The sequence below is a fragment of the Myotis daubentonii genome, chromosome 13 (genome assembly GCF_963259705.1).
Source record: "Myotis daubentonii chromosome 13, mMyoDau2.1, whole genome shotgun sequence".
Lineage (NCBI taxonomy): Eukaryota > Metazoa > Chordata > Mammalia > Chiroptera > Vespertilionidae > Myotis > Myotis daubentonii.
Genome location: NC_081852.1, coordinates 62137915 through 62161540, shown reverse-complemented (window position 1 = coordinate 62161540; position 23626 = coordinate 62137915). Strand labels below are relative to the sequence as shown.

Below are 23626 nucleotides of genomic sequence, written 5' to 3'. Positions count from 1 at the left end.
GCCCGCCTGCACGGATGGAGCCCGCCTGCACGGACGGATCCCGGCTGCACGGACGGAGCCCGGCTGCACAGAGCCTGGCTGCACAGGTGGAGCCCGGGTGCACGGATGGAGCCCGGCTGCATGGAGCCCGGCTGCACGGATGGAGCCCGGCTGCATGGAGCCCAGCTGCACGGACGGAGCCCGGCTGCACAGAGCCCGGCCGCACGGACGGAGCCCGGCTGCACGGATGGAACCGGCTGCATGGCGCTGAGCACATTTCCTCTGCCCAGCACCGCAGAGAGATGCCTTTCTCCTCTTTCTGAGCGTTAGAGATGCTGTGCACCTTCAGTCACGATAAGGAATCGGAAGATGGAAAGGCACGAGTGCGGCTCCCGGCAACTCGGCCTTCTGTCGGCGACAGGACTCTCAGGCCCGTGGGGCCATTCTGTCAGCGATGGCGGCTGATTACAATGTGCGGAGTCTGGATTCTGGAAGGTTTCAATAGAGAAGAAACAAGGTATATTGGGGATGCGCTTCCCCCGGGAAAGCGTCTGCAGTACCTGGTTCTTTCTGAATCCGGGAGAGTTTAATAGCCTTACAGCGGTCACCGCCTCCTCTGCCCGCGAGTCACCTTCAGGGCGAACACGGAAACCACATTTGAACCTTTGCCATTGTGCCTGAGTCAGAGGGGGGTCAGGAGGAAGGCGGGGGCTGGGAGGGGCCAGTTTATACTTTTATGTTGTTGTTGTTAATCCTCACCTGAGGTTATGTTCCCATTGATTTTTAGAGCGAGTGGAAGGGAGAGGGAGAGACACAGAGAGAGAGAAACATCAATGTCTCCTACCACCCCCCGACCAAGGTGCGTGCCCTGGACCGGAATCGAACCCAGGACCCTTCAGTCCGCGGGCCCATGCTCTATCCACTGAGCCAAACCAGCGGGGGCTGGACCAGTTTAAAGCGAGCCGTTCACACAGAATCCGCGGGCGCGGTGCCGAGTGGTGCTTCTGGGCACTCACGCTTTCCAACAGCGACGAGCGGGAATTCGGAAAAGGCCCTTCCCTCGTCCCTGCGAGCTGCACACTCATCCGCAAGCCACCGTGGACTGTGGAGTGGCTGGTCACTTACAGACACGTGATCTCATTTCCTCCGCTCTCCCACTCCCGTGGGGACCCAGGAGGCGAGAGGGCGCCCGGGCTGAGATCACGCTGGGATGAGAAGCAGCCGGGAAGTCCACGGGGGTGATGGATGGGAGGGGGGCGCCGGGCCGGGCGGCCTGACCTGCCTGCACCGGGGCTTTTGTGACTAATCCACCCACTCGATTAGGAAGTTCCTCTCCGCACGAGAAAATTAAAACCACCGCCGTCTGGACAGGAACGCGGGTCATAAAGGAGAACCAAGTAGGGAGATTTACACGAAAGCACCAGCTCAGCACAAGAGGAAACTCAGAAATGGCCAATAAGGTATAAAGCAGGGAAGGCGTTAGCACGCCCGGGCAAGGAGAGAAAGCGCCTGGAAGTGACCCGCTGCGCTCTGGGCAATGCCAGTCCCCCCACGGCTGCCAGTCTCAGGTGCGTGGCGCGTGCCCATGAGCACTGCCACCCGCCCTGCCAGTGTGAAGGGCGAGGCGGCGCCGGGAAGGGCGCCTGGTAGTCACGGCGCCTCCAGAATCACGCAACGTTTCGAGGGTCCCCCTCATCTGTGCACCCCCCAAACAGCAAGCACAGGGGCAAAAATATTTGTTCAATATGTGAACGGATCAGTAAGAAGATGGATGGATGGAATAACAAACAGACAGATGGATGCATGGAAGGGAAGAAGGAAGGAGGGCGGGCGGGAGGGAAGGAGGGAGGGAGGGAAGGAGGGAGGGCGGGGAGCTGACACCCTCCCGCCCTATGAGCAGAGGAAAATCCGCGCATAACGTGGGACTCCCCAAATGCTGCAGCTCCCTGCACCTAGCCAGCCCCCCACGCCCCCCGCCCCCGCCCCCGGCCAGACCCCCGCCCCCCACACCCAGACTGCCCCCCACGCCCCCCGCACCTGGCCAGACCCCCACGCCCCCCCGCCCTCGCACCCAGCCAGACCCCCGCCCCTCCGCACCCAGACAGCCCCCCCCGCACCCCTCCCCCGTTCCCACACCCAGCCCCCTTATACCCATGATCCCCAACCTCAGGTTGCCTGTGACTCTCAGGGCAGCACAGGCCCCTCACTCTTGCACCTCTGGAGGGATTTCTTTCTGGAAGCTTCCACGGGTGCTCTGGCCAGAAACCCGGGGAGTTTCCTGCTCACTGTTTCCCAACACGCCTGTCAAGCTGCGGCCCGACTCCGGAAGCTGCTGGAGGCGCGAGTACTTGCCCGGTCGAGGGGTTCATGATGCAGCCCCCCTTGTCCGGGGCCGTCCGGCAGCTGCAGCCGCGCTCCAGGGTGTCGTGGTTCATCCCGAAGTTGTGGCCCAGCTCGTGCGCCAGCGTCACGGCCGCGCCCAGGGGGCTGTCCGAGTGGTCCTCCGAGAGAGCACAGGGCACAGGCTACAGCTCCTGTCGCCAGCCGCCCCCCCCCCCCACCATGAGCGTCTCCTCGACACGGGCCTGACAGCTCCCCTGGAAGGAACCGCGGAGAGCCACAGGGATGTGTTAAAGCTCGAAAAGATGGGACAGCCCAGCCGGCGTGGCTCAGTGGTTAGATCGCCAGCCCTCAGACCCAAGGGTCACGGTTCGGTTCCTGGTCAGGGCACAGCCCGGGATGCGGGCTCCATCCCTAGTGGGGGGCGTACAGGAGGCAGCAGGAGGCAGCCGATCGATGATCCTCTCTCATCATCGATGTTTCTCTCTCTCCCTTCCTCTCTGAAATCAATAAACATATATATTTTTTAAAATACATTGTTGCTGCGCGTTAATAAACCAAAACTAGTCAATCAGGGAGTGGGGCGTGCAGGAACCGTGCCCAGGAGTGGAGTCTCTGTGCTGCAGGCCCTGCTTCGGGCCCCGCTCTGAGCTGCCCGCGCGAGGGGAGGGCTCCCCAGAGGCCTCCGGGACGCAGGCTGTGTGGTTCCGAGAAAGACCCTCCGGAGACCCCCCCGCCCCTGTGGGGCCTCGCAGGAGGGCGGCCCCGGAGGGCCCGCAGGCGCGGCCGTGATGGCTGCACCTGCCTGTCGCGAGTCCTCAGCCGGAGGACGGGGTGGCGTCGGGGAACCGAGTTCTCCGAGGGGCGGACGCCCTAATGCAGGCCTGTCTGGGTTTCCGGCTTCCCGCCGTAGGACGCCCGCAAATCTGTCTCAGGAAGTCCTCCCTCCGAGCCCAGCTGCAGCGGGGCTGCACCGCATGCTTCCCTCGGAGTTCCAGGGCTCACCCCTCAGACTCCTCTCGCCGCTTCTTCTGAACCAGGGAGCCTGGCTTCCCTACCCGTGGCCTCGCTGTTTTTCTTCCTGCCACGCGTAGGTGCTCGTGAGCACAGCTTCTCTTAAAAGGGCCTCACAAACGGTTTCCATTGTGATGAGGACAAAAAACCCACCTCTTTCTTCACAGCATCACCCCCAAACCCAGCCGCTTGGGCCAGTGTGACACAGAGTGGGCTTTCGGACACTGAGCTCAGCGCCCGCCCTGTCCTAACAACAAAACTGCTCCCAGTGGGTGGGGGTCTGCGTCCTCGCTGGGGGCCTTCCTTACGCCTGCGAGGTTTAGAAGGAGGTGTGGCCGCCTCTGGCACCGAGGGTGTAAGGTCAGAGGCGCAGGGAGACAGCCTGGGAGTGTGGGATCTGGCTGAGCAGCGGATCTGGCTTATCTGGTGAGCGTTTCAGAAGTTCAAGGGGCCAGGCTGTTCTTCCCACTGGGCGCCTCTCCTACTCGGAGCGAACGAGGAACGAGTCTCAGGCTGATCTCAAGGGAGGCCGAGCGGCCCCACCTACTTCCTGTCGCTTAACGCTGGCTTTGAGGATTCTCACTGCAGTCCACATATTTGGTCCTACTTCCCACACCCATTGTCACTCATTTTTTAAATGTGAGGTGTCCCCGTATGCTTTTCCAGGAGGAATCTTTTGAAATATGTTCTTCTTGACTTCAGAGAGAGGAGATGGAAACATCAAGGATGAGAGAGAATCAGGGACCAGCTGCCTCCTGCACGCCCCCTCCTGGGGATCAAGCCTGCAACCTGGACCTGTGCCCGGACCAGGAATTGAACCCTGACCTCCTGGTTCATGGGTCGACGCTCAACCCCTGAGCCACGCCGGCCGGGCTCCAGGAGGAATCTCGGCGAGTGCTGGTGTGGAAACAGAATAAGGGGTATGAGCTCCAGGAAGCCACTTAACCTGGTCAGACTGGTCATGAAACGTTTAAGCGCCGCATGCCGGCGGCAGAACCTGCGGGCTTATGCGGAATTGAGCTTCGGCTCTAAAAACACAGACTCCCGTCTGAAGTGGCGAAGTCAGTTAGCAACCGGCCGTGGAACCACGAAACAGAAAATGCTTCCCTCTTAAAACTTTACGGGCGGCTCTGGAAATGGACAGCTGGGCTGGGACTCGAAATGACCCTGGCACCGCCTGCAGCCCACCTGTCCGTGGCTTCCCCGGCCCGGCTCTCACACAGGCTGGCCTCCGGGCTCAAGAGAAGCAAGAGAAGCCAGCGGGAGCCCGGTCAAGCCAGCAAGCCGAGGAGGGCCTGTGACCCTCCATGCAGCGTCCCCCTCCTCCCCCTGCTCCCCCTCCTCCCCCGGGCACGCGGTTCCCCGAACCCCCCTGGCACTGCCCGGGGAAGAGGAAACCCGCCCTGTGGGTGCCTCGGAGAGACGGGCGGGCAGTGAGAAAGTCGGAGTCAGCAGAACAGGCTCCTCTGCCCGCTAACACACGGAATATTCACACGTGTTCCCTTTGGAACCTGCGGGGGAACTCCCGGTTTCTTGGAAGGACGGGTTTGTTTGTGTAGCTGGGATGCTGGACTGGTCTCTGAGGACACGCCGCGTCGGGGGCTGGGGCAGGGGGCTCGCTCTGGGCTCAGAGTGGGCGCAGCAGCGCCCTGGTGGCACCTTCCCTCTCATGATCGGAGGGGCCGGGGCAGGAGTCCCCCGACGGGCAGCCTGTCAGAGCCGCCTCCCTCTTCAGTTCAGAGGAATCAAGTCCCCAGTATCCCTCCCGCTCTATTTCCTTCTACAAACACAGCTAGCCCATGTGTGACAGTGATCCTTGTACAGCACAAGCCCAGGCCCCCGCCTTCCGAGAATGAGGCTGTTCTGCAGACGGTTGGACACTGGCCTGGAGGTATGTCAGGCATGTGCGGTGGCGAGGAGTTACAAACCTCAGCCGTTTGGCTGTTGGGCCTGGAGGCTGAGCCGTCAGAAAACCGTCCTGACGGTTCTGTTCGGGGCGACCACAGGCCACCTCGAGGAGGGGAGGTGAGGGCAGCCCCGGGCCGGGCTCATCCCGGCGCCGGGAGGGAATTCCTGGGCTGGAGCTCAGACCAAAATCCCAGCGGAGCTTTTTCTCCATAAACGGGGAGGACTGGTTCGCCTGAGCTATTTTTACACGCTCTCCTCTCCTGTGTGCAAATGGATGTGTTTTACAAGCAGTCCCTAAAAGCGTGTAGGGAGCCCAGCCACCGTGGCTCCGTGGTTGAGCACTGACGGATGAACCAGGAGGTCACGGTTCGATTCCCGGTCAAGGGCACATGCCCGGGCTGCGGGCTCCATCCCCAGTAGGGGGCGTGCAGGAGGCAGCTGATGAAGGATTCTCTCTCATCATGGATGTTTCTCTCTCTCTCTCCCTCTCCCCTCTTCTCTGAAATCAATAAAAATATATTTTAAAAAATAAGTAAAAAATAAGATATTGTGGGGTGTGTACGATCACAGACAGAGCGAGAAGGAGGGCAGGATGAGATCTAAACAGCATCGACCCAGCGACCCTGACCTCACCAGGTCTGGTGAAAGCAGAGACTTCCCGGGAACCGTCTCGGGGGACTCACCATGACGATGCCCCCCGACTGCTCCGCCGTGCACATGCTCATGATGGGCGCCATGCCGATGGTGGTGCCTTGGAAATAGACCCCGCTAGGAGGGAGACAAGAGAAAGGGCTTTCTGAAACGAACACAGGATGAAGACATTTCCTAAGATACATTTTTTTGGACCTTTGATGAAAAAAGAAATATATCGAGGTCAAGAACACGGTGTGCGGCCTGTAACTGGTGGGGGTGCAGGTGACAAAACGAACAGAACGGATGTACATAAGGGAGAGGCACCCAGTCCCGGAGTGACCCACACGTGGGCGCCTGGGCGCGGCTGTCCCCTCCGCTCTCGGCGACTTAGGGTCCAGTTGCACCGCAGTCCATGACCCTTTCAGATTTCTGTTTCTGAGACTCAGACAGCCGGTCATGGCTCTTGACTGTGTAACTGGTGGTCTGCCTGCTTCCTCAGGGGGGTGGGGGCAGGAGGAGGGGGCTGAGGGCCGTCTGCGAAGGCACAGAATCGCGGTGGGAACAGGGACGCAGTAGGCGGCTCGCTCTGTTTCCTGTTGTCGCTGAAGTCTGTGCTCCTGCGTGACATGACCGGACGGAAACCCACGGCGCTCTCCTGCGAGCGGAACTTTTAAAGTGGAATCGCAGGAGAATGGCTGACCCCTGGGCTGAGTGTAGGAGTCAGCACCCACGCAGCCTCAGCCCCCGGCAGAGGCTTCTGGAAGGGGCCCTTATGGCTCCTGCGGGCGCAGCTTTCCCTCCCGCGGAATCTTGAGCAGCGAGTCCGATGACCTCAAGGCCTGTGTCATGCAAGTGCGTGTAGCTCCTACCTCATCCACGAAAAATGAAACAATGTCATTGTTGAATTTCGTTTAAAGGAAAAATGAGCTTTCATGTCATCTTGGCCACGGACATACATTGATTTCACAGGTATGATGTGAAAAGGTAGGTATTTCGGTCGATTGGACAAGAGGGAGCAAGCATACATGCCACCCCATCTATGCATGCATGAATGTGTGTATGTATGTATCCACCCATCTGCACCCCCCCCCGCCCACGCTCACGGACCAGAGTAGGGACTGCAGTCTTAACGTTTATATCTCTATCGAGCATTTACCAGAAACAACTACATGTACACTCACGAGGAGGTTATATAAGAGGCTGATTCATTTCCAGATGTTCAGGTTGGACAGACTCCATTTGGGAAAAAAGTCAAAACAACACACTTTGATTCTGCTTTTCAATGGTTCAGGATTAATCGATGCGCAAAATGTGAGGCAACCGCAAACGCCCAAGGCAGGGAATTAACAAAAGCCCCCTGACATGGCCAAAGTGAATGAACAGGGACTGCCCCCGGCCTCGCCCGGGGCTGGGCATGTTCTAAAGAGAGGATGGGGAGGGGCTGGTGGTCCACTTCCCATAAAAGCTCGTAAATTAGACCCAATTCGCTAAAGGAAAGCGTCCATCTCTCCACAGCTTTTAATTCAGTGATAAAGCAACGCGAGGAGACAAAGATAATGGCAGAAAGTGTTTAAGGGCTTTAATAGAATGTTCTCCACTTTGGAAACAATCTACTTCATTAGGGTACGAATGCTTCTTTTTGAATATAAAGGAGTCTGTAGCAGCGGCTACATTCCAGCTCTGTTCCCTCACTGGTTACGCCACACCCTGATCGCTCAGGGAACTGCCTTGTTCACCGGCTCCCCCAGCAGACGGGGACCCACTCCACCGTGTTCCAGGCTCCCGGGGGCGGAAGTTTGGTTCCTGCTCGGTGCCCAGGGCAGTTGGATTGAAAGACAGATCCAAGGCTAATGTGCTGTCCTGTTGCAGCCTCGGCTCTAGGAAGCCCCAGAATGCCGTGAGGAGGGGGACACGGGTGTCCCGCCTTCAGATGGTGCATCCACATTCCCGCTGATAAGGGAAGACAATGGGCTTTAAAAAGCAGCTGCTCTGGACAACTGGGCATCAGGCGGAGACCGGAACAGCTTGCCCAGCCCGGCCAGCGTGGCTCAGTGGTTGAGCGTTGACCTATGAACCTAGGATTCGATTCCAGGTCCGGGCACAGGCCCGGGTTGCGGGCTCAATCCCCAACAGGGGTGTGCAGGAGGCAGCCAATAGATACTGATGTTTCTCTCTCATCGATGTTTCTATTTCTCCTTCTCTCTCCCTCTCTCTAAAATCAATAAAAACATATTTTAATACATTTGCACAAGGAGAACGTCCAGGTGACGGAAGAAGGAAGAAGACATTGGACAGAGGGAGAGCTTTCCCAGGTGTCCAAAGGGAGACTTCCCAGCAGACCCCAGGCTCCGGTCAGGGGGCCTCTGCCCCGCGATGAGTGCTGAGCGACCCCCCGGGAAGGCGCAGCTCCGGGCCGCGAGGGTGGAGCTGGAGGAGGCCGGGGCGCCGGGGCCACTCCTCCCCAGCCCAGAGGGACCGCGCCGACCCACCTGACAAGCTGTGCGTTGTCGTGGGACTGGCGGGGCAGGAGCTTGGCCTTTCTCCAGTCCAGGAACTCGTGCAGGCTGGCGAAGGGGTCCTGGCCGATGGGGCACTTGTCCATGTCGCTCCACACCTCCACGCCCACCAGCACAATGCGGATGTTCAGCGGCCTGTAAAACTGAGGGGACAGACAGCCTCTGGGGGTCGCGGGAACGGGGACTGGCACGCAGAGCAGGGCAGGTCTGTGCACTCTGAACCTCACCGAGCGGGTGAGGATAACACCGCCACTCCCCCCCCCCTTCCCAGGCAGGTAAGACGGCGTGTAGGGCCCGACGCCCACGGACGCGCCCACTGGGTCCGCACGCTCCAGTGACGGCCTCTCGGTGTCTCCCTGGTGTGTGTGGAAGCTCGCACTTGAAATGACTCCTTGGAGGTGAAAATACGCAGAGACTGGAGTCTCACTAAAGCCCCTACATCGTAGCTGCCGCCTGCCAGCTCCTACCTGCCGCAGGCAAAGCCGCCTGAGCGAGGGCGTTCACTCTGCCAACGACAGCCGCTTGTGCACCTGCGGCCGCAGGTCCTGCAAATGGATCTGTGGTGACCTTTGGCAAAGCCTCAGACGTGGCCGACGCTATCATATCCTGTCGCCCCCGTCAATGGAGGAGGTTGTAGACATTGGGAGCTTTCGGAATCATAGGCACACGGCCCTTCTGCCGAACTCGGATGACCCACGGCTCTTCCGAAGCCGGAGGCTGGCTCACCAAGTGTCCCGGGAAAGATCTGTTACTAAGAAGTTCCTCTCCCAGGCAGGAGACCAACTCAGGTGCACCCACCTCGTTAGTATTCATGGCCAAGGCCATGGCCACAGCCCCGCCCACAAGCAGCCGCCCTGGCTCAGAGGTAGGAAGGGCAGCTCTCCCAATGGGAAGGGATGGTTTGTCCCAGACACGCTGCGGGATGAGCAGCCAGAGGAGAGGTCAGAACTACCCGTGGCCCCGACTGCCTTGCTGGCCCACGTGCATCACAAAGACATGGAGGCGGCTCTGTCCTCAGGGTTGGGGTGGGGGGGGGCACGGGATCGCGTGGCTGGCTGCACCACCTTCCGGTGCCTGTGATGTGGGGGCAGGGCCCAATGAGGACGCCGCATCTTCTGATTCTCAGGCGCCAGAGAGAACGGCGCGGCTGGAGACAGGCCGAAGTCCAGCCCCAGCGGGAGCAGGTCCTGTTCGGAGTTGCTAGAAGCATCTGGGCCAACCAGGACCGAAGTCCCAGGAGCTCCGGGTTGGACTTCAGCAGCGTCCCAACGCGGGGAGCTCAGGACGCACTCCCCGGGCTGAGCAGCGCGGCCGGGGTTGACCCAGGGCGGCGGCTCGTCCTCCCGGCTCATCTCCTCTTCCGCCGGCGCACCGGGCCGGCAGGAGGCACGGGAACACGGGCCGCATCTCGGAGCAGGCCACGCGGCCCACGCAGACGGCAATTCGGGCCTCACGTCCATACGCGCATGAGACGTTATGCGGCCTGAAGGCTGCCCAGCGGCTTGTGGTGTAATCAGCACTTGCTCGCAGGCTCCCAGCCAGGCCCCCCGGGCAGAATGGAGTCCAGGGGCGCCCTGGCCCTCTGACGCCGTGTCCGCTGCCGTCCTGTGACGGGAGGCCGTCCTGTGACGGGAGGCCGCGTTTCCAGCGGGTTCATGCCAAAGGTAATGGTGACCAGAAGGCAGAGACGCCCGTGTCCACAGCAGCTGGCCGAGCGTGGGCTTCAGGCGTCCCCTGTAGGGGTCCCGGTTTGCCTCCAACAGGTGTCATGTGTGTAGAAGCAGCGCCTGGGTCTGGGAGGGCCCCTGTGGCCGCTGCTCCAGGAGCCGTTCCCCGTTCCCCATGACGCCGGCTGTCGTTTCCATCTGGGTCCCTCCAGCCGCACCCGGAGCGGATTTCACACACGACGGGTGTCAGGCACAGCCCCTGCGCCGATGCCGATGCTGCTGGGATCTGTCACGTGCGCTGAGCGCACCTGTAGCCGCCTGACCCTCCCCTCACTGCCTGCTGACTGCTCCTCCCAGGGCGGCGAGGGCCTCCTGTTAAGGAGCACGAATTAATACGTAAGGAGCACCCACCAGGCCTGGGCACAGGGACCAGGGTGCACGCGGACGGGCCGTGGTCTGGGACCAGCTGACGGGTTCACCAGTAACCCAGCGGCAGCAGCATTTGCTCGGCTCTGGCTGTGGGCTCGGCTCGGCACTGGCACAAACAGGAAGGACCAGGCTGCCCTTGCCCTCGGCTCCAGAATGCTCAGGGTCAGCTGGAAGCTCACAGCCACCATCACCGCTAACGCCGAGGAGCCACCTGCCAAGAAAGGATGCGGCGCGAGTTCAGGGCGCGGAGCCCCAGGCCCGGGAAGGCTTGGGAGGACGTGGACCTGAGGGCTGTCTCCTGGCCCAACGCGGAAGCTGTGACCTCAGGCCCCCGCGTGGGACGGGAGGGGAGACCCACAGGAGAAAGACCGGAAGACACGAAATCCACAGGGACGAGTCCTCCCACGCAGTGGCGGAGGCTCAGCCTTAAAGAATCTGCAGCTGCTGCTGGTTTCCTCGTGAATCAGAAGTAGGGAGATGGGGGGGGGGGTCAAGGAGGCGGGTCCCCAGCCCTTCATTTGGCAGCCATTCCTCCCCCCACTCCCCATAGAATCAGCCTGGGGGGGGGGGGGATGTCTCTTAGTTCCCGCCTCAGGGGTTGCCAGCAAGGCAAGCGCTCTGTCAGACTGACAGAACTTCCTGAATGTTCCAGAATGTCACCTTTGGCAGGACGTCGCTGGTGGGTCTCCCAGTCTGAGCCGTCCGCTCCCCTGCAGCCAAGCGATTATTACTCAGAACGGCCAAGAAGAGCCGAGGGCTCTGCAAACGAGGAAGTTGCCACCGGGAGTCACTGTTTACGGGGCCGAGACACGTGGAGAACGCAGAGCTGCCAACGGCATCGGGGTTCCTCGCTAGTGCAGGCGCATCCCTTCGTGCACACGGTGCAGAGCGGGGTAGGGGCCTGGGCACCCCACCAGCGACTCCAGGCCTTGCAGGGGCAGCCGCACACGTGTGCTCAGCAGTTCAGCTCCCTCCCACCGGACACAGGGCCCCCCAGCGGGCAGACTCCGCGAGGCCGTCAGGACTTTGCCCTGTGATGACCGGTGCGTGTTATTAACAGACTCCCAAACGCTCACTTTTGGTTGTGCAGGCGGAAGCAGGATAGAACAGACTGTAGAGAAACCAGCAGGGAGAACGCATGCATCACTTTAACAGGGACTCCGGCATCCGCAGGCTCGGTTTCACGCCGTCCGCGGCGGCCTTTCACCCCCAAGGTCTGACTCCCGGTGCGCAGGGCACGGCGCTGCCTGCACGGCCGAGTAGAATATTCCCATTTCTAGAAGGGCCGTGGCTTCCATCTTTCGGAAAATGTTGGAAATCCCAATCCCTCAGATATAACAGGCATGTTTGTAAACACGACCACTGCGAGGCGTCCTCAAACTGCCATTTCTGAGGCACCTGGTCCCACTCCCCTCCCACCCTCTGCATGGGCTGGAGACAGGCGATCGCTGAGGACTACGGCCGTGTAGGACAGCGGTCAGATCGTGTCCCACGTGAGGACCCATGGGAGACTCGGGTGCCCTGGCCCCACTCGGACACCCGGCTGCAATGCCTATCAAAGTGGGAGACGCCGTGTGTGGGCTGGAGCATCGGTCCCAAGCTCTGCTCACTCCCATGCGGGTGTGCTCCATACAGGCGTGCCCCGTGCAGGTGTGCTCCGTGCAGGCGTGCTCTGTGCAGGCGTGCCCCGTGCAGGTGTGCTCCGTGCAGGTGTGCTCCGTGCAGGCGTGCCCCGTGCAGGTGTGCTCCGTGCAGGCGTGCTCTGTGCAGGCGTGCCCCGTGCAGGCGTGTTCTGTGCAGGCGTGCCCCGTGCAGGTGTGCTCCGTGCAGGCGTGCTCTGTGCAGGTGTGCTCCGTGCAGGCGTGTTCTGTGCAGGCGTGCTCCGTGCAGGTGTGCTGCTGAAGCACGTGGTGTAGACAGTGTCCCCACCTCCTTGGGGACAGGCAGAGGGAGGACCTTTGGTGGTCAAAGGCCCTGGGGTTAGACCTGACTCCCAGGGTCCCCTCCAGCTCTGCCCTGGCCTTTGTCACTGCCTGGTCCTCAGGGAGGGTTGGCCACCTGCTGGCCGGGCTGGAAATCAGTATCCACGTCCCAGATGGTGGCGCCCTCGTTGGCATGGGGCGGGCGGAATGTGGAGCCGTGGGCTCCTCCTGGGGAGCTTAGGGGGAGGCGGGCTTGGAGTGCTCCAAAGGGCGGATGCGCCCGCCATGGCTCTGGATCGGACTGGGAGCCTGCGATGCCAGGACTGGGCTCTGCCCGGCCAGTAGGGAGCCCGGAGGAAGGTGGCCCAGGCCGCAGCCCGGGCAGCCAGGGCGACATCTCCTGCAGCCCCTCCGGGCCCCACGGTTCTGTGCTCCCAGGACAGGAGTCCCCGGTCCAGCCCGGACCAGGCAGCTCCCCGGCTCCCGGCTCAGACGGTAAGGTGAGCTTCATCTCTCACCTCGCTTCCAAACATTCACGCGATCCGAGTGACTGAATGACCCGGGAGAGAACGTACCTTGTCCACGTGGTTAGCGATCTCCATGAGTCGCTGCTTCACTTTTCCCAGGTCTTTTCCTTGCCTCTGAAACTTCATAATTTGAGATGTCAGCGTTAATCACAGCAGGCGTGTCACTCAAAGGTCATCTTCCCTCCCAGCCCCTGGGCATGTGCAGCTGCGGGCTTCACAAACCCTCCCAGCTCCTTGGGCAATGAACCCCATCCCCCCCAGAAACCTCCCGCCCGGGACTCCCCGAAGCGCCCCGAAACTCGCCACGCCACGGAGCGCTCCCACGCCAGTAACTCCTGCCTCGCCCCAGCCGCACATGTGGCGGGCAGTCACCGTTTAGGTCAGTGGTCGGCAAACTCATTAGTCAACAGAGCCACATATCAACAGTACAACGATTTAAATTTCTTTTGAGAGCCAAATGTTTTAAACTTAAACTATACAGGTAGGTACATTGTTATTAACTTAATTGGGGTCCTCCTAAGGCTTAGGAAGAGCCACACTCAAGGGGCCAAAGAGCCGCACGTGGCTCGCGAGCCGCAGTTTGCCGGCCACGGGTTTAGGTAAAGGGAAGGCAGCCCCAAGCCATTTCTCAGATCGCCAACTTGGGGTTTTCAAAATTGGATTTATTGGGGTGACACTGGTTCACAAAAGCACACTTGATGTTCACTTCCTCACAAAGTCCTTCCTATTTGTTTTTAAACTTAGATAGTGAAGGACCCGGAGGGGAGGGGATGACAAGCTAATGCATCGCCCCTCGGCTGACCTCCAGATGGGCGGGCGGGCTCTGAGAAACCGTCAAGCCAGTTCCCTCCGCCCGGCTGCGCCCCCGAGGAAATGGCACCTCATTCATCACAGGCAGCAGAGGCCGAAAGGAATACGGAGAAGAAACTCCCAAAGAGTCCAATTAAAAATCAATTCAGAGGAACAGCGAACGTGGCCCTGAGCCCCGCTCAGAGGGCAGGGCTTCCGGCCTCGTCCCTGTCCCTCTCGCGCCTTGGTTTTGGTCGAGGACACATCGGACATGTTCAAAACGCTGCTTCCCCCCCCAAACAGTTCAGGAATCCGTTCTAACGCCATCTGCCGATTCCCCAAAGGACCCTCCCCCCCCGCCCCGTTTGGAGAGCTTAGTGATGGAGCAACAGTTTCCTTGTTTGCTTCCCAGTCTTGGGCTTTTATTTTGTAGTTTCAGACACACTTTTAATATTTTATACTTGACGCTACCAGAAAGCCCCTTTTCCGTGACTTGTTTACATGCTCCTAAGGGCCCGGAGTAGAGGAGGTTAATTAAAGCAAATCGTGACCTACTGAGCATCTTCTTTCCTTTTCCTCCTTTTTTTTTTTTTTTTAAACCAGCCTTAGGACCGAGGCATTTCCAGCTCTCACCTCGCGGTTGTCGGCGACAATAACCAGCTCCACGTACTTGGTCATCTGCAGGGTCTCTCTCTTATGCTGCAACAGGAAATACGGGTTCAATTCCCTGGACGCCTCCCGGGGCACCCAGAGCACGGTCACCCTCTCCCCACCCAAGCACTTCACTAAGGGGCCCCCATCCTCACCCCCGGCTCCCACCTGTCCACCCGTCCACACGGTCACCTCCATCCCCAGCGACCTGTGTGGGACCTTCTCAACTCAAGTGACCAGTTTCTTTCATTTTAAGACATATTTTTATTGATTTCAGAGAAGCAGGGAGAGGGAGAAAGAGATGAAAACATCAATGATGAGAGAGAATCATGGATGGACTGCCTCCCGCATGCCCCATGCTGGGGATGGAGCCCACAACCCGGGCATGTGCCCTGACCAGGTATCAAATCATGACCTCCTGGTTCCTAGGTCGATGGTCAACCACTGAGCCACGCTGGCCCCGTCTGAGTGACCAGTTTCCATTCATCTAGGAAATCCTTGCAAAGGAAGCTCACATTCCAGCTGAGTCCTTGACTTTAGGGTCGGAACCAGCATGTGCCAAAACACAGAAACATGCTCCTGCCTGCACCAGGAACGCCCTCCCCCCCCCCCCCCTCCACGCTGCGGCCGCACATTCCGGGCCTCGAGCAGCACATTTTGAAGGTCACCCCAGAAAATGACGTCACAGCGCCCCAGGGGCATCCCCTTTGCCTTGAGGGTCCCGTTTTGTGGAAGAGAACAGAGTTTGGGCCGGAATTGCGTGACCCTCTGAAGAAACACAGCTCGGTCCACGCCAGGCGGGGCATTGAAAAACCTGGTTAGAAGCAACGGCAGGCGGGCGGTCTGGGAGCAGGGAACAGCCAGGCTGATAATCCGGGAACAGAGCCAGCGAGAGAGAGGTGTTAGGAGGAAACTGGAAAGGAGCAAAGAGAAAAAGAACAGAAAGAAACCGTGTCGAGAAAAACTCCGCCCCCGGAGAGAGCGCGGAACAGCCGGGAAGGACGCGGGAACTGTTTCCAGGGGTGAGGACGGAGGAGGTGCAGGCAGCACGGTGGGAGCCCCCAGCCCATCAGTTTCCTCAGAAAACATGTAACTCTCCGTGAGTCCCTGGGAGAATCCCAGAGGCGTTGTTAGGAGAACGAGAGCAAGTCACGGAGGGTGGTCTCAGAAAGCAAACATCGCACACAGAGCGCAAAGCCTTCTGTTCCTCCGTGGACGCAGCTGCGGGAGCCGGGCTGAGCTGGTCGCGGGCCTGCCGCGCCTCTGGGTTCTGAGTTCACGCCCGCAGGCGGCGGCTCGGAGCCGCCTGTCATAACCGCTCGCAGACAAAAGGAAACACGACCCGGGCGTGCTGTGCATCAGCGGCTCGTCTCACACCCCGAGGGAAGCATCGTCCACACAGCAAATCCCATCAGCGCGGATCTTGCAAACTGATTTTTACAAGAAAAATGTTTGCGTCCCAGCGCCCCCCCCCCTCCCCGCCGTGCTGATGCGTGGGCGTAGGGGCCCTGACCAGACCCGGAACCCGCTGCAGGGAGAAGAAGGAAGCTCCGCACCAGGCAGAACGTCTCCGCCCTCCAGCGTCACGGGAAAGAGTGACCCGCGCTGCGGCTCCCTGTTGGAGGTGTGTTTTGAGGTGACAAGTACGTGTGTTTTATGGTGATAAGTATGTGCTTATACAGAAAAAAACGATTAGCCCCGTGGTAGCCAGTGCTGGCCACAAAATGAGACACCTTCTCAAACAGTGAGGCTCCTGCCTGGCCCCCGTGGCTCAGGGGTTGAGCGTCGACCTATGAATCAGGAGGTCAGGGTTCGATTCCCGGTCAGGGCACAGGCCCGGGATGCGGGCTCCATCCCCAGTGTGGGGGGTGTGCAAGAGGCAGCCGATCCATGATTCTCTCTCATCACTGATGTTTCTCTCTCTCTCTCCCTTCCTCTCTGAAATCAATAAAATTTTAAAAAAATAGAATAAAAACAGACTGAGGCTCCTGCCCCTTTTCCTCACTGGGGTGTGCAAGAAGCAGAAATCGCCTGCCCCCTTCAATTCCCCAATTCACTGTTAATAGATTCAGCTAATGATATAGAAGAAAATAAAGTTCTACAAATAAAAAAATAAATGAACCTCCCGTTGGAAGCCCCCTGGAAAGGGCCCTGGTTGTTTCGACGCTTCCACCTTTGAGCCAGCAAAGGGGAGGGGCCCGCGGGCCGTGGACATTTCCCAGTGGCCCTGGGTCACCCTGTGGAAAGCCGTGGTTCCAGGTCATGACAACAAACACGTGCGCCCCGCTCCCCTGTCTCTGCAGCCGTCCGAGGAGCCCAGACTTTCTCATGAGCTCAGGGCACTGCACGCTGTGGGGGAAGCTGACCACACAGCCGCAGGCCCCGGGGGCCGCCCACGCCCCGAGGTTCGCTCCGGCCGCTGCGCTCACAGAGGCTTCGAGCACCCCCGCGCGGGTCCCGCCTCTCGGGCCGCCTGGTTTTGTGAGAAACAAATCATATTTAACCTTTTTGATCGGCAGAGCGACCTTTGGAACTGGCTGCTTGATTCAGTGTTCCTTCTGGGGTTCTGAACAAAAGCCCTTCCCCGAGCGGAGAGGAACACACGCCTGAGAACGGCCCGCAGTCCCTGCTCCACGGGGGAGGCCGCGGGGCCTGGAACCTCGCTCCAGAGGGAAGCAGTTCCCAGGCCTCTCCAGTCGTCACGGCCAAGTTGCCAGAGAGAGAACATCCCCCAAGCATGTCGCAACAAGAACCCTGGCGCGGGAGCTTAACGCAGCCCCACGCAAGCTCGAGAAGCGCCGTTGGGATCAGGGTGACGTAAGTCCTCACTGTAGTCTTCCTCCACGTGAGCCGCACTGTCCTTCATTCACGCGCCCCACAGACGCCTCCCGGGAGCCCTCCACGTGCCAGGCACCGTGCTGGGTCCCGGGATACAGGGACGGAGGGGAGACCCAGGCCCTGCCCTGATGCGGCTCACTCACATGCTGGGCGGAGGGGCTGACGGTACAGAGTTAACAAACATCAAGCATCGTCTGGGGAAAGTACAACCAAGGAGAGAAACCATTTGGACTCAGATGGGGAGGGGAGCGCGCTGAGACCCGGGGGGCGGGGCAGGAACCTGGCGCGTTGACACCTGGAAGACTGCGCCGGCCGCTGTAGGAAAGGAGCGTCGCTTACCCTGCGAGGCGGCCTGGAGGGGCCTGGAGGGTGTGACGCTGAGCGGAATCAGCAGGAAGACAAGTCCCACACAATCTCACGCGTGTGGAATCTACTGAGCAAAATAAACGACGAACAAAAAAGATCCAGAGACATGGAAGCAGGGAAGGGGCCAGCGTCTTTCAGAGGGAAGTGGGGGCGGGGAGGATCAGCCAATGAACTTGTATGCGGATACGCATCACCCATGGACACAGACAAGGGGGGGGTGAAGGCCGGAGGTGGGGTGGGGGGCTGGAAGGGGCCAATGAGGGGGGAGAGGGGGACACCTGTGATACTTCCAGCAACGAAGATTTAAATAAAAAAGACGCAGCAGGAACCCACACCTGCAGATTCTGGAAGCTCCGCTCACGCTGCTGAGATGCTGAGCCGGGGCCAAGGCCGCAGCACTAGCGGGGCGTCCGCTGAAGACCACGGCCTGTCCAGAGCCGCGGGCCCATCTCCCGGCGGCTGCGCTTGGGGAGACAACTGTCACCCTGACACCCCGTTTGTATAAAATAAGCTGATGGACAAAATGGAGCCAGAGACACAGAAGCAGGCAGCACCGCCTCCCAGAGAAAGACGACGTTGGCGCTTCCATGTGACGCATCGTTTTCCCCAGGAACGAAGGGGAAACAGCACAGACAATCCCTAAGGAAGGGCCATTCCAAAACAGGCACATTTGCTCAGGGATGCACCCTGTGATGGTGCCGGCAGCGGGGCTGCGGCCCCTTCCCGCAGGCTGGCTGGCGGGCAGGGCTGGTGCGTGGCGGGAGGCCCAGGGCGGGGCTCTTCGGCTCACGAACCCGCAGGACAGAGATCGGACCGTGTAGCTCAGACCCGGCGCCACCGGCATCTGACGGGGCGGCCTGGTGAAGCCACCGACAACAGCTCGGCCCGCAGGGCGGCCGGCGCCGACCCGGAGCCCGGCCTGAGCCCTGCTGCTCCGCCAGGGGAGACAGAGACTCTGCCTGCAGACCAGCCTTTGCCAGTCCCCATCGCGGGGCCAGCGGCTGCGGGAAAAGGCCGGGCGGCTGTTGCCCTGTGTCCACAAGGTCAGTTCTTCAGCTGCAGCCGCACCGACTCGCGAGTGAATCCCAGGCCGCGTGAGGCCTGACCGCCCCCGTCCTGCTCCCACAGGGGCCGCCCGGCTCTCGGGCACACGCTCCCGTCCCAAACGCCCCACTTGCCGAGAATGACTCCTCGCATCGCTTTTGTTACGTAACTGCACGTTAAGTCAAGGCCGTTTTCTCTTCCATAAACAACAACCACAACGCTTTCCAGAGAAACACGGAGAATGAGGCGGACGCCGCGGGGGCCTCCCCGGCTCAGAGTACAGGCCCCTTTCCCGCCAGCATTTAACCAACAGCACTTCCATTCCGGGGTTCCGCACCGCCCTGCACCTCGAGATGATAGGAACCACTGCGCCCATCACGGCCGAGAGAGCTGCAGATCATTCAAAATGACAATCCGGCCGGAGCAGGGCCCACGCACGCCCGTCCATGCGAGACGCCGAACACACTGGGGTGTCATTTCAACTGTCAGGTCGTAAATCTCCACGCGGACGACACGGGTTCAACAAGATACTCAGAGCAAAGCACCTCCATAGATACATGCAAATGTCCTCCTTGTTCATGACCCACAGGGACGCGGCCGCCTCGCATCCGACCTGAGGCCTGGGATCAAAGGAAGGCGGGCCCACGAGGAAAACAGACATGCCAGGCTGGCCTGGGGGCTCCCACTGTTTTTAAAAAGTATTTTTTTTATTGATTTCAAAGAGGAAGGGAGAGGGAGAGAGAGATAGAAACATCCATGCTGAGAGAGAATCATGGATCGGCTGCCTCCTGCACACTCCCTACTAGTATCACCCCACAACCCAGGCATGTGCCCTTGACCTGGAATCGAACCCTGACGTCCTGGTTCATAGGTCGACGCTCAACCCGAGCCATGTGGCCGGCCGCCCCCTCATTTTTGAGAGTGTCCCGCGCCCTGTGGACCCAGGGGAAACTGGATGAGGAGGGTCAGCAGCCATTTGGGGAGGTTTTAGGGCGCTGCCCCTGGGGGAGCTGGTTCACTTCTGTCCACTGGGCGGGGAGAGATGGTTCCAGTTCTGCGTAAAGGGGGGGACCTCTGAGAAGCAGACCCAGGGACAGAGGACCTGAAACCCGGGCCCCACAGACAGTCCAGGAGGAGAGGACAGGCCCCAGCTGGGCGGACTCAGGGAGCGACACCTCTTAGCCACGCCCCGCGGGCCAACCCAGGGCACCTCTGCCCGGCAGGTGGGCAGGACTGGGAGCGCTCGGCAGGTCATCGCAAACACCCGACTGCAAAGCAGACCGGACACCAGGAGCCTCCACGTGGCACCGCCCACAGAGGGGCCGGCTGAGAGCCGCGGGCAGGGCCCTCGCTGGCAGGTGGGGGCTGGAGGTGTCCGTGTCTGCTGGGGCTCCGTCCATAGACACGCCCGCCTCCAGATAAGCCAGCGACTCTATCCCCGGCCACCACCCCAGTGGAAAATGCCCTCAGATGTCCCAGCACCAGGTGTCCCTCACTGGGGCCCGGGGTCCCCAGAATCACGCCCTCGGCTCTCCCGCCTCCCCTTCTCACCCGCATCCGGGAGGGTGGTGGGCGCCCGCCGCCTGCAGTGGGGCCCGAGGCGCGGGGATGCGACCCGCACGACCCCCAGACGCCCTTCAGGGCTTCGGCCGCGAAGAGCTTGTATCTGTCGGTGACATTGTCCATCGGCTCTAGGACATAGCTTTTATTTTCAAACGTAATGAGTCCCCTGTGGAGAGAGAGGGAAGAAAAGAACATCTGAGTTTCAAGGGCAGCTGCTTGTTTATGGCCGAGACCCGGTTCTGAGCCAGACGAGGACGAAGGAGAAACGCCAGTGCGTGTCCGCCCAGGCTCTCGCCGCAAAGGACGTTTCTGTGACACGTTCCCATGGATGCGTTTCACAAATCTTTTGAAAAGGGAGTCTGAGAAGATTTTTTGTTTCAAATCATTTTGGGGAAAGAATAGACTACGTTTAGCCTTTATATACAGATTTTTAAAATATATATATTTTTTATTGATTTCAGAGAGGGAGAGATAGAAACATCAATGATGAGAGAGAATCATTGATTGGCTGCCTCCTGCACGCCCTACAGGGGATCAAAGGCATGTGCCCTTGACTGGGAACCGAACCGTGACCTCCTGGTTCATAGGTCAATGCTGAGCCATGTGGCTGGGCTATCAAAACATCCTTAAATTGGAAAAGGAGGCAGCATTTCCGCACCCAAACAGTCTGGGAGAAAGAGTTTGAAGCAGTAACATAGCTATTTCGAGCAGAATTGGGGCTCATGTACCCACGAGGCAATCCCTCGTTATTCAGTGTTCCCGCCACCACTCCTGTTTCGTGGCGTGTGACGGGCAGTGGCAGAAACGGACGGTGCCGGGAAGCTCGCACCCTGATCGAGAAGTCGGCGCCGGGACGCAGGGGAGGATGAGACTCCGTCGGAGAGTCCGGCGGGGTGTCTCCAGCAGCCACAGCACGTGATGGCTGAGCGAGGGGGACCAGTGGGGGTTGCGGGGTGTGTGTGTGTGTGTGTGGCTATTTCCAACCCCCGCAGGTGGATTCACAATCAACATCACTGCTGCCGTGTGCTCCCGCCTCCCATGGCCCCAGCCCGCGTCCTCCTGGACCCCCACGCGGGTCACACAGGCAGGTCTGCCCCTCTCGGGGGCGGGGGGCTTGCATTCTCCTTCCCTGACACTTTCTTTATGAAACGAGGTTTCCAGTTTACAAGGACTCATAGGGGATTTTAGTTTATGAAAGTTGATTTTAAAAAGCCCCAGTGAAGCCCTAGCCAGTTTGGCTCAGTGGACAGAGCATTGGCCTGTGGGCTGAAGGGTCCCGGGTTCGATTCCGGTCAAAGGCATGTACCTCGGTTGCAGGCTGCATCCCAGGCCCTGGTCGGGGTGCGTGCAGGAGGCAACCAACTGATGTGTCTCTCTCCCACCCATGTCTCTCTCCCTCTGTCTCTCCCCCTCCCTTCCACACTCTCTAAAAATCAATGGAAAATATTATCGGGTGAGGGTGAGCAACAAACAAGAGTAAACGCCCAAACGAGGAAAGAGAACTTTACAGAACAGGCCGGGGAGCGTGGGAAAAGGAACACACTTGCGGGGAAAATACATGGATCAGCTGGAAACCAGCGCTGCCGCCGGGGAGGAGGTGGCGCCAATGCTGGCCGTGCACGAGGGCTCTCTGGCTGTCACTGGGTGTCCGTGGGCTGAACGCTCACAGCGACACAGGGCGCCAACGTCACATCACGAGACGCCAGCGGCTGAAAAGGCCTGTCCGCTTCCCGGGAAATTCGCAGGCGTCCCTCGGCCAGGGACCGCTCTCCTCTCCTGTGGCTCTGAAGTCATCCAGGGGCCAGATGCTGCGAGGCCGGGGCGGGGGGCGGGGAGGGGGGCTCCCCAACGCAAGCAGCTGGGCCTGCAGCGCTGCTGAGCTGAACGAGGTCATTGCTCTGAGCGTCCGCGTCATTCATCATGCGGCTCTGGGGCGCTTAGAACCGCGGCAGCCAAGAACCAGGCTCTTGGACACATCGACAGGGGATGTTCTCACAGCCGCCCTGGCCCCGGCAAGATAAGCGCGTGTGACTGAGGCTGTATGTCACAGGCAGTTAGCGATGCACTCGGAGCTGGATGCAGCCCAGCCGCCTTGGAAAGCGGGGCTCTGCTCCCCCGGCGGGGCGGAGAGGGCGAGAGAGCATCTGGGAGGCCTGCGGGAGCGAGGAGGCTGCGGTTCCTTCTCCAGGGGTGTGGGGGGCTGGACCGGCCGCCATGGGCGGGGCCCGGGGTGGAGGCCAAGTTCTGGGCAGCGAGTCGGCCTGGGGAATGGAGGCAGCATGGTAGACAGGGGTGACTGGGGGGATCAGGGCCCCACTCCTGGTGCTCAGGGCCATGCCCAGGAGACCCCGCAGAGCTGCACTCTGGGCACGGTCCCCACCGCCAGGGGCATGCAGGTAGCACTCACGAGCTGTGCCCCATCTAGGTCCCACGCCGTCCTGCCTCCCCCAGCGCTCTTTCCAGAGGGTTGTGGGCCTGGGTCAGGGTCGAGTGTGATGGAGGCAGAAGTCAAAGGGCCCCATGAAACAGAGCGGCTGCTTTTTAAATTTAATTAATATTTTTGTGTGTGTGCCCTTGGCCAGAATCGAACCTGGGACCCTTCAGTCCGCAGGCTGACGCTCTATCCACTGGGCTAAATTTAATTAATTTTTAAATTGATTTCAGAGAGGAAGGGAGGGGAGAGAGGGACAGAAACATCCATGATGAGAGAGAATCACTGATCGGCTGCCTCCTGCCCACCCCACACTGGGGATGGAGCCTGCAACCCGGGCCTGTGCCCTGACTGGGAATCGAACCCTGACTTCCTGGTTTCTAGGTCGACGCTCAACCCCTGAGCCGCGTGGCCGGGCCTGAGCAGCTGCATTGAAACCAGGCAGCCTTACTTCAAACGCAGAAACCTGTGGTTTTCCTCCGATGGAAACGAAGAGGAACCGATTCCAGTTGTAAGTGGACGTGTTAGCTTCCCGGCGGCCACTCAGGGCCCCTCTCCTGGGTGAGCGTCAGTCCTCCTCCCGCTCCGTGTCCATCCTGCAGGCGCCGGCGTGAGAGGCAGGCCCGGCTCCTGTGATGGCTCCCTCCGCAGGGCCAGGCGCCCGGTGTGGGGGCAGGGGCTCGCCTCCTGCTCTGAGTTAATGGCGAGAAGGAAGGGATCCCCCGGCTGCTCCGCGTTCACTTGCTGATTTAATTTTCTCCGAGGAAGACTTCGCTCCATGTCATGTGCCCCCGTGACGGCGGGAGGCCGTGCGCGGACTGAAGCGCCGTCCTTTCCCGAGGAACTCACAGCAGAGCCAGCGGCCCGCGCCACGTCTGACGCGCAGTGCGTAATTCCACGTGAGCTACTCCCGCACCATCCACACAGCCACCCGCTCCCCCCCACGCGCAGCGCTCGCCGGCTCCTGGGGCCACGTGCAGACATCTCTCGCCCCCGGTTCCCACCCCAG

At 60.2% G+C, this 23626-nt stretch overlaps 1 protein-coding gene across 2 annotated transcripts in view; it reads right to left on the bottom strand.

Annotated features, from left to right (window-relative positions):
* ADAM12 (ADAM metallopeptidase domain 12) overlaps window positions 1-23626 on the bottom strand; it is a 154555-nt gene that overhangs the window by 36053 nt on the left and 94876 nt on the right. For both annotated transcript variants that reach the window (XM_059661733.1, XM_059661732.1), the window contains exons 6-11: window positions 20175-20352; window positions 14358-14423; window positions 12984-13055; window positions 8364-8533; window positions 5925-6009; window positions 2332-2480 (exon numbers count right to left, since the gene is read on the bottom strand). In XM_059661733.1, the coding sequence (XP_059517716.1) occupies window positions 2332-2480; window positions 5925-6009; window positions 8364-8533; window positions 12984-13055; window positions 14358-14423; window positions 20175-20352 (720 nt within the window). The remainder of the gene's footprint in view (window positions 1-2331; window positions 2481-5924; window positions 6010-8363; window positions 8534-12983; window positions 13056-14357; window positions 14424-20174; window positions 20353-23626) is intronic.